Source organism: Egretta garzetta, unplaced genomic scaffold (assembly GCF_000687185.1).
Source record: "Egretta garzetta isolate BGI_Z169 unplaced genomic scaffold, ASM68718v1 scaffold101, whole genome shotgun sequence".
Lineage (NCBI taxonomy): Eukaryota > Metazoa > Chordata > Aves > Pelecaniformes > Ardeidae > Egretta > Egretta garzetta.
The window spans coordinates 1,586,554-1,597,081 of NW_009258666.1; the positions used below are offsets into that span (position 1 = coordinate 1,586,554).

A 10,528-nucleotide genomic window follows, 5' to 3' on the forward strand; every position below is an offset into this window, starting at 1 on the left:
CAGGGAGCCTGTTTTTGCATCATACGTGCTCACCGTACGTGCCTTTACGGATACTGGCATCGCATGTTCATACTTGCGAAGCCAGCCAGCACCTATGCCCAGAGAAAGCCCACCCAGCAGACATTCAAATAGGGCACCGGTATGGAGATGAGCAGAGCAGCCAGCAGAAGAACGTGTTATTTCGTCTGACGGTGTAAAACCACTTCTGAAAGCGCCTCGTTTGGGCCCTAACAAAATGTATTTTTAATGGGCTGAGTTTGGTCTAGTTCTTGGCTTGCTGTGCAGACAGCACTGTCTCTGCAGAAACATCTTTAATAGACTGCTATTAAAATGCTTTGTCAAACTGAAAAATATTTTGATTTGACGGGGTGAACCCAAATGCCCCTTTCCAGATTTGTATGTCTTACGTGGTCTCCGAGTCCCTCCGGAGCGCTGTGCTGGCCGGCGTTGCAGACTGCTGTCTCGCCTGCCTGTTAACATCCCTGTGCCGAGTTTCGTAAGGCACCGAAAGAGCCCTGAGCCAGTCCCGCTCTCCAGAGGGAGAAACCCCGCTTGGGGTGGCCTGGCTGGTGTCGTCCCCCCCCTGCCCCGAGCAGAGGGGGTTTGCTTCAAGGAGTTTCCCATGTCCGGTTATCCATCCTTACGGACACTTCACCTGCGTGGGGACCTAAGGATTGAACTTTGCCTCCCTGTGCGTGTCCAGTGCTGACCTTTGGTGTCTTGAGCCTCACCAGTGCCCACCAGGCACAGGCTGGTTCATGGGACCCTTCTCTTTAGCCTGTCCCCCTGCCCCCCTCTGTGTCCCTTGCGCCAGAGCTGGTCCCTGGGGCTGCCGGCCAGCAAGCAGGGTCCCTGCTCTGTCACCTCCTGCCTGGCTTGGGGTCCTGGCCCCTCTCTGTCTGGTTCAGGGGCGTCCGTGCATTCAGAATATCACAGCCCACCCCAAAAATTGTGGTTTGTGAAGCGATTCTCCAGGAAGCCCTCAGAAACCACATCAACGCTTGCCGTTAGCCTCACCCCGAGGATCGACCAGCCCTTTGCAGCCGCCCTGGGTGGGAGCTCAGATACGCGCTCGTGCTATCACAGCTCCGAGATGCAAAGCTCTGCAGACAGGGCAGGCTCAGACATGAGAGCCAGGAGGTTTGCAGATGGAGGAAAATAAAGGCCATGACTCTGGAGCTCGGATTGCTGCTTTTCCAGCCCTGTGGAGATGCCAGCATGGGCTGAGATTGAAGGAGATGTGTGGATGGGCAGTTTGGTGCAGAAATCTGTCCCAGGCTGGTGGGAGACTCTCGGAGGGGAGAGAGTGGGATTTGAGTCTCTGCTTGGTTCCCCGTCCCCAATTCCTGAGCTCTGTGTTGTGGGTAAAAATGAGATGGGAACCACAGAAGACATTATTTGGGGCAGGAGGGGGGAACTGCAGCTGGCAAACGTGTGTAAAGCATATGTGCAACAGAGGTTTCTCTCCAGCTAGCGCAAGAAACGATTCCCTCTTCTTTCCTTGCCAGCCATGTTTCCAGGTCTGTGTCTCCCACTACGACATCTCAGATACAAGCCAGGAAGAAGCGGAGAGGGGTGAGTCTCATTCGCATTGACCAGGGTGGTTGGGTTGTGGGGTCAGGCTGGTCCCTGCTGTGTGCCGGGGCTCCCTGTGACATCCCCTGGGAGCACTGGGGTGCTGTTGGCACGTCCTTCCTGTGGGACACAGTGCAAAATTGACTGTACGCCATTCCCTGCTCCATCTCCTGCGGAACTCTTCCCCACAGCCAATTGGAGATACTTGAAATGTGGCAGAACGGGGTGGGGGATAGGAGTGGAAGAGAGCAATTTCACCTGGGGTTATCACACCAGTCAGTTAATGTTTCTCTGCTCAGCTTTGGCACCCAAAACATTTACCTATATGGCCCCGTTCAAAGCACCTCTCTCCACCTGACGTAGCTGTTAATGAGGGCTTTAGTCCCGTGAGCTGTGGCCGTAAATGACCGTGGTTTCTTCTCTCCACTTGGAAACATCCCACAGATCATTGAGAAGCGGCGCCGTGACCGTATCAACAGCAGCCTCTCCGAACTGCGGCGCCTGGTGCCCACCGCCTTCGAGAAGCAGGTGTGTGTGTCCCCGATTTCCACGCATCCTCCTGTGTGGGCTGTGTTTCAGCAGTGTTAAGGGTAGAGCCCTCAGAATGCGAAAGTCTGGAGCAATGCTGTGTCTTTCTTATCATCGTCACTTCGGGGAATAAGTAGGTGGTGAAACTGTGTGGCAAAACAATATTAACAAAGATTCAGGAGCCCTAAGGGGGATAAATTCAGTCTGGAAAGCGTTTTGCAGATAGGAAGATGCACAGAAATGGGGATTTTCAATCTGCAGCAGGGGATCTTGAGAAGGAGCTCAATTTTCTACGTGTTTGATGTAAAAACCAGAGCCAATGCCCTGGATGGATGCCCTGCTCCAATCTGAGCGCTCCTGGGCTTCAGAAAGGTTTTGTGGAGGAGGTCATGGGGAAACACCCAGCTCCTGAGAGGCACAAAACCCTAGACCATAAAATGATGAATTGCTCTTTCCTGCTCCCAACACACAGGGGTCTTCCAAGCTGGAGAAGGCAGAAATTCTACAAATGACAGTAGATCACTTAAAAATGCTTCACGCCACTGGAGGAACAGGTAAGAACTGCTCTGACAGGCACACGGGTGAGGTGAAGGTGAAAACCTGGGAGGAAAAATTCTCAGCAGCCTCCGCAGCAGGCAATACCTTGGTGCTGGTGAGCCAGCACCAAAACGAACGCTGCCCCTGCCTGCTTCCCGAGGGAAATATTTTTCGAGGGAGAGCAGATGGACGTTTCCTGCCCTGTTGTTTTTCTTATGTCTAACATATGGGTCAGCATCCCATGCATACATTTGGAAGACTGGGGTATGTGGGATAGCAAGTCCCAAAGACCCACGTGGACAGCACCACTGCTCTTGTCACGCACCCTGCTGAAAGCTGCCCAGCCAGAAATGCGCTTAGTCCCGCTCAGAAATGGAGCCTGCTTCCAGAAAATGATATTAAACTCTTTACCTCCTCCCTGGGAGACATTTCCTGCAGAGCCTGAATTCTGCATGGGGACTCTGCAAATAAACAAGGCTTTTCCCTTTCTGTTCTTTTTTTTTTTGTTTGTTTGTTTCTTGGTTGTTATAAGAAGAGAGAGGGAGCCCTGTGCAAAATTCAACAAAGGTCTTATTTGTACCAAGACCTCAGTACAGACCCTCTGTCCTGTTCCAGTTAACAGGATGGAGATCACAGCTCCAGTAAAGAAGCCTCTGGCTTGCTTACCACCCATTTTTGGCTTGCTGGGGACATTGCTGGCATCCAGGCTTTGGTTCAGAGCTGTAACTTGGTCTGGAACATTTGTTTAGATATTCAGTTTGACTGCACTGCAACAAAGGGCTGCATTGTCACGAGAGACCCCGTCAAGCAAAGTGGTCCAGCACTTCACTGTGCTGTGACATTCTCTGCTTTATTGCTTATCGTCTCATGAAGCTGCAAGTAGGGAGCAGAAGCCTACAAATCAGCCGTTGGTTGCGTTTTATCTTGTTGATTTTTGTGGCTTTGAGCTTCCTCGGCCCAGCGGTCTTGGTTCTGCCACTCTCCTGTGTCCGTCAGCCGGACGTCTGTTTATGTGAAGTGTATAGATTGGGACCCAGACAGAGGAAAACGGTGCTAAGCTGTGCATCGAGGAGACACAGCGTCCCCCTGTTCTGCAAGAGCGGGGATGGTCCATTTGCAAAGAGGGACCCTGTGCCCATCCGGCCCACAGACATGACTCCAGCAGTGATAACTGATAGAGTCCAATAGGAAAAAATTCTTCCCTCCTGAGCACGGTTAATGAAACCTCTTACTTGTCTCACATGCTGAAGTAAGAGGCTTCATGACCCTGGCAGTTTTATCCTCATGAGATAACCGCAGATGCTATTCTCATGCACGCAAATGTCCAGTCCTTTCGGACACCCACTTGGCTATCTGCTTCAGTAATATCACACGGCAGCAAAGTGCCTCAAGTGAAATACACAGTGCATTAGAGAGGGTAGTGAAATCAAAGCACATTCCGAAGCTCTGCACGGACTTACTGTCACCCATGTCCTCTCCCTACAGGCTTCTTAGATGCTCGAGCTCTGGCTGTGGATTACAGGAGTATCGGCTTCCGTGAATGTCTCACTGAAGTTGTCAGGTACCTGGGCATCCTTGAGGGCCAAAATGCCGCCGACCCCATCCGGCTGCGACTCCTCTCCCACCTGAATAATTACGTGGCAGAAATGGAGCCTTCGCCTGTGGCCACTTCCCTCCTGCCCATCCAGACGTGGCCATGGTCCTTCCTCCACAGCGCTGCTGGCCCCATGCAAATCCCCAGGAGGGAGGCTGCTCCCACTCCGGTTGTTTTGACTGCATCTTCCCTGGCTTACCCAAGCCCCGCTGTGAGGCCAGCCCCGCTTCGCCGTGTCCCCACCGACATGCTGCCATCCCGCCGAAGCTTCCTGGCCAGCAGGATGGCCTCTTCCAGCCGGAGAGCCCGAGGCACCAGCTCGTCTGCAGCCGTAGCAGCCGTGCCCAGGATGCCGTCGCCAGCGGGCGTGTTGAGAGAGGGTTCGTCCAAGAGCAGCCAAATCGCGACGTTCCTCTTCTCACCAGCTTCTGCTGGTGTCCCTGTTCCACCGGCTTACACGGTGCCTCCTGCCTTGGGCACTGCTGCGCAGGGACCCGGGATCAGGGTTGGGACATCCAGGATCTGCCGCTCCTGGGCAACTGAAATCGGGGCTTTCTGACCCTCCCCACCCCTTCGGAGACAGGAATTCTTCAGCATTCATTGCCCACAGGCTTAAGAACAAACTCAGCTGAAAAGGCATCTTTCCTGCTTTGCAGAAGCCAAGGATCCATAAAGAAAATTCTCTTTACTCTTCCCTCCCTCCTCGCACTGCCTTCCTTGCCTCACCATCACACGTCCTCTCCCTCGTGATGCCTGCAAATGTAAATCACATCCAATTCGATGCACTTGTCTGCACGCGGCTGTACTCCAGACCCTTCCGGCTACAAGGGAGGGAGCACACGCAGATCCCAAGCCTGTCCCTCCTCCAGCAAACCCCTCTGCGGAGCCCAGCGTTGCTCTTTGGAAAAACAGCCTTGAAATACTGTCTTGTTTCCTTGGGGACTCAGAGCTGCCAGACAGAGACTTGCTCATGCTGATTCCCTGCAACATGTCCCTCTAGCTGCAGCACCTAATTTTGGTGTGGTGGGATGGAAGCAGCATGCTAATCCCCATGCTTTCCTCGCTGCATTACAAGCTTTTCCCACTTATGTGCCCTTAAGGTGGAGTGAGGCAACAGCTTAACAGAGCTCGTTTCCCACAGCCGAGCTGAAATGCCGCCGGGTCCCCGCACGAACCGTGCAGGAGCAGCCGGCCAGGTTGCCTGGGCAGAGGGAGGCTTCCGCAGCCCTTACTGCGCACCGACGTGTGAAGAGGTGAGATGAGGCGAGACAGAGGATTTCAAAGGGACGTCTGTCATGGAGGGGAAGGCTCTGATGGCCAAAGTGAGAAGAAAAGGCCTTTCCCTCTGCCAGTCTCCCCAGTGGAGCCGGCTCTCCTCTGTCCCCTGGCGAACAGCCGTGACTGCAAAGGCAGGGGAATGGGTCGGAGCAGCTTGCATTTGAAGTGCCTCCCTCGTTCTCTCTTAGCCCTGCATCTCTTGCCCTCTGCCTCCCGCTATGTCTCTGTTTTCTTTCTTCAGCACCATGTTTTGGTCTCACATTGCTCATCCCTCTCCCTGGGCCAGGGTGGAAACCCACTGAGGTTTCACCGCAGACCTCGGCACGCTCTGGGTCTGCACTTGTCCTGATTCCTGAGAGCTTTTTCTGCCTTGGGCTGCGTGCCCCTGGATGACTGATGCAGCAGATATACCTCTGCTCAACCAGCTGTCCTCCCCACCTCTCTTCTTTGGGCAGAAAGGAACAGAAACTTGAAGCTCTTGAGCCACCGTGCTCCCATGCCACGTCCCGAACTCCCATGGTGGCCAGGGTAGGGTCTCCCAGTGCTCCCCTTTGTCCAAACAGACCCCGCTCCCTGCATCTGTGCCTTGACTTGCTGGGATACCCGTGCAGAATAGCCTGGACCCAGTTGCATGGCCGCCCCAAGGAGTCTCGCCCACCTCTACAGCACTGTGACGTGAAAAGAGAGAAAAGTGTGGAAAGGTCAGTGCAAAGAAAGGTAAAAAAGAAGGAGAAGGCCTCTCTTGAATGGGAGAGGCTCTCCCCATGCCTCAGGTCAAACGCGCAGCCGGTTAGACTGTGTGGATGAGCTGGTGTTTGCCTTCCTGCAGATTCTATCTGCCATGTGCATGTCAATGTATGTACCTGCTATTGTTTTGAAAGTGAGTCCCTCCCAGTCGTTTCGATGAAAGTCATCGCACTTAACACAGAGAAATGCCTCTGCTACTTCTCCTCACCCTTGTCCTGAAGTGCCAGAATCCGCCAGGAACAACATTTTCCCTTTTAATAAAGTTGGAGGAGGTCCCAGCGGACCCCAGTTGTGCCTGCGGCTGGTCGGCACGCTAGAGCTCACAGCAAGTAGCCCGGCCTCACTTTACACTGTGCGGAGCTGTTAGATTCACGAGCTGTGACATCCAGCAAAGGTGTCAAATAAAGTCTTTCAAACCCCTGTCCTGGTTGTAAAATGTAGTGTTGATGTGAATCTGTTATGCTAATCCAGCCTGCTGGGATGACTGCTAGTCTTGCGGCAGGTGAGCTTTTCTTCCTGAAAAGCTTCAAAAAAAGGTACGATGTAGCTTGTAAGGTAACATCCCTGCTGGTTGTTTTGTCGCTGCTGCTCTTGGTAACTCTGGTCCCAGGACTTTTTACTTTGCGAACCACTACGCGAGTCAAAATCAGCGGGATAGTAGCAACGCTTGCCCTGAGATTGGCAATAGTCCGTGGCTTGAGAACAAATCACTTCATTTAGCTACCAGCGTCTACAAAAATGTCAGGGAACAAACTGGGTCCAGCAGAGCCTTGCAGCCAGACACCGAGGCCTCGGCTCGGTCTCCTGACCCTTTGCAAGCAGGACCAGAATAACCCCTGCTGCTTCTTGCTGTCGGGAAATGCTTTGGACTAAACAAAGAACCACAGCTGAGAGCTTGTCTCTGTTCTGAGGAAAGGACCAGTAAATGATCCTTCTCGTGAAAGATGCTGGGAGAATTTTCTGGGGAATGGTGGGAATTTGACTTCCTTTCTCGTAACTCCTTCTCGCTCCAAAATGCCTTTCAAAACCGCCCATAAATCCCTGCCTTAAGTGCTGTGTTGGGAATTGCTGGAAGGGAGCAACTGCAGCTGTGATGGAGTAACGCAGCATCCGTCTGGAAGCGGAGAGAAACTTCAAGAGCAATAATAGGGCTATTGATGACGGGTTGTCCCACTGGTGCCTGGGCTGCCCCGACCCGGCTGGCGGCAGCGGTGGGAGCTCAGAGCTCTGGTGTGGCCTCAGCCAGAGAGAGGAACCAAATTACCCTCCGTGGGAGGCAGGCATACAAACCAGCCCCGTGGGCTACAGTGGTAAAACAAAACAGAGACAGTGAAAAAAAAAAAAAAGCCACTTCCTGATCTCTGCTGATCAAACGGGAGCCGGAGCGGGTGGGAGGGCATCGGTTCAGGCCTGTGGGGTTTTCTCCCCACAGCAACGTGGTGATTAGAGCAGTAGCCCGGGACTGGAGCTTCATTTTTATTCCCAGGGTTTTCCTTAGCCTAAATGTCTCCTCTAACGCATCCTGGCAACTTTTGATCTACCCTGTAGGGGAAATCCCCGAACTCTCTGCACACTCTCTTCATCCTCGTTCTTCAGGCAAAAAAACATAATTGAAGATGCCTATGGGAACGCGTGGGCTGCGTTCAGCACAGTCCGGCTGGGGTTGCTCGGTGGCACACAGTGGCATTAAACACCCTTCCAGCTTTGACAGCAGCCAGGCTGGAACAAAACAGGGTCCTGATGAACGAGCTTTCGCCTGCTACTCAGAGGGGACGAGGCCACTTCCAGGCTGCGGGAGCTTTGCTGTGCAGCAGGTGCTCTAGTGGCGAGCGAGTCCTGCTCTCCCAAATTCCTCTTGCATGAAAAACGTTGCTTATCTCAGTTCTGCTGTTGCTTGCCCTGGGTGAAATGCTCTCCCTCTTGCACTTCTGCATTTTTCTGCTTGCAGTGCAATCCCGGCCTGCCCTCTGCTGGTAAAATCCCAAAACTAAGAGAGGAGAAATCCTAAGCCAGGGTCAGCATTTGGTTGAAAACATGCCATCCGTGTTGAAAAATGGATGACCTCTTATGATGGCCATCAGCAGCTGAGGCACCGCTCAGCCACACGACAGCTTTGGGAGGCCTCCAGGTGGTGGGTCACACACCAGCCTCGTCGATGGGGATGGACTGGTGAGATGAAGACATTAAAAGATGTAACCTTTGTTCCAGGCACTGCTGAAGGTCTTGAGAGGGTGAACTGGGAGGATCTCGGGCATTGCTGGTCAGCAGGAGCAGCTGCACTTCAGGGAAGTGGTCGAGTCCCCATCCCTGGAGGTATTCAAAAGCCAGGCAGACAGGGTTTAGTGGTGGGATGGCAGGGTTAGGTTAACAGTTGGGCTTGATGATCTTAAAGGTCTTTTCCAACCCAAACAATTCTGTGATTCTATCATTCACTCATGTGTTGAGCACCCCCAAGAGCAGTGGGGTCCCTGGGTCAGTTTTTGGCCCTCTTGGGCAGAGGGTACCCCCAGCCCATCTGCTCATGGTGGGAGTGAGAAGGACTGACAAGGACACAGGACTGTAGCTGTCTGCGTGATGTCCCCTGGGAGGGGACGCAAATGTCAATAAATACGTTTTAAATAAAAGCCATTCTCCATGCAGCCACAGCGGCTGCTTGCAGCCAAAGGGCATTATGTGGAAACACGTTCTTCGAGCTCTGCTGTGTTTTGACTTTAGCTGTCAGAGTGGGAGCCACTCTGAACTCCTTCCACAGCAAGACGCTTGTCTCAGCCTGTGGTTTCCCAGCTGAGGAGACGCTGGGCTGTGGAGGACTGAGCTGTGAAACAGCGGCAGGCGCCAGGCACAATCCCACCAGCGCTGCCTCCCAGCGCTGCCAGCTGTTGGGAGGAAGATGATGAGCTGAGGGGGAGGATGATTTGTGTCTTTAGAAAATAACCTGGACATTTTTTTTTTTTTGCAAAATATTGCAAAATGTTGCAATTTGCTTTGCTATTTTTACCTTTTATTCTGCTACCCTCAATTACTCCACTGTAATGAAGGGATAGGTATCTACCCCATTTCTGTAACATCATCTCTCACTTTTAAAACAAATTAAAGGCAATGTAACGTAGAATCAAAAAGTCACAGCAAACCAGCTACCAGCCTCCATAGACTATCTTAGTCCCCCTTAACAGGACATCCACGGTGCCTGAAGGTCACTGGTGAATCACTGAATCCCGCGCTGCTGCATCCTCACGCTCTGCTGAAAGCTCTAGAAATAGATAATTACGGGTCTCCCCGGGGCTGAATCTCGTGAGCATGAAGCTGTGGGATGGCGGAAGGGGGTGAATCCTTCTCTTGTTCCAGTAGCTTTCTTCTGCATTCGGAGTTGTTCAACCCTTACCCTGGGAAGAGGGACTGACAGCTCGCTTCCATGGGGAGACATTGGGGACCCTTGGTCGCGCTCCAGGGCAGCCCATGATGTGAGCTGGCGCAGCACCAGGGCTGCTGCAGGAACTCGCACTTCTTTGAGGAAAAAATGATGCTCTGAAAGAGAAGGAGGCTGTGGGAATGGTTCCAGCTACGGCCACTCCTCATCTCACTGCCAGCGACACCTCCAAAACCATAGCTTGGAGCAGCAAGAAAAATTATCCCGGAGGAATTATTTGCTCTCCTGGTCCATTCCTCTACTCATCCTGCTCCTTGCCCTGGTGCCAGTCCCATGGTCCCACTCTCCCCAGGAGGCTCCCCCGGGCCCCTCATGTTTCATGGCGGGACTGAGCTGCCCCGGGAGACATTGGCATGCAGAGGATAGGGATGGGATGGAGCACAACCCCCAAAACACCCTTCTGGGGGGGTTTGCGGTGGGTGTGTGTCCCTGCCAGCTGCTCGCAGAGGATTGTTTCACCCTCAGTCTGGCCCGCTGTCCCCGTGCAGGGACAAGGCTTCGGTGTCGCTTGAGCCGCCATGGGATCAGTATGTGGAGGGGGCTGCGAGCCTGCACAGCTGTCCTCCAAATGCCCCCCGGGGCACTGTTCTTCATGGCAGCCACCTAGATTTGAAAGATTAGGAAGATGTTGTGCTTATTTACTGGGTATGTTGCTGGCTTGGGGGAGGCGGACATCCCTGAGAGGTGAGGGGTGGATGTTGTCGGGCAGCTCGAGGAAAACCGGGTCTCACTGAGGAGCGGTGAGGGGTCTGAAGGGGAGCGGCTGGTGGCGCAGCACCAGTCCCTCCTGGCGCACGCTCATCATGAGGGGCCAGAACCACCCCGAGGGATTTGGGAGCGGT

General features: G+C 53.4%; 1 protein-coding gene across 1 annotated transcript in view; it reads left to right on the plus strand.

Moving 5' to 3' along the window:
• HEYL (hes related family bHLH transcription factor with YRPW motif like) overlaps positions 1–4,793 on the plus strand; it is a 19,523-nt gene extending 14,730 nt beyond the window's left edge. The window contains exons 3-6 of the mRNA XM_009648580.1: positions 1,509–1,575; positions 2,020–2,103; positions 2,576–2,657; positions 4,126–4,793. Of these exons, the coding sequence (XP_009646875.1) occupies positions 1,509–1,575; positions 2,020–2,103; positions 2,576–2,657; positions 4,126–4,793 (901 nt within the window). The remainder of the gene's footprint in view (positions 1–1,508; positions 1,576–2,019; positions 2,104–2,575; positions 2,658–4,125) is intronic.
• The last annotated feature ends 5,735 nt before the right edge of the window (positions 4,794–10,528 follow it).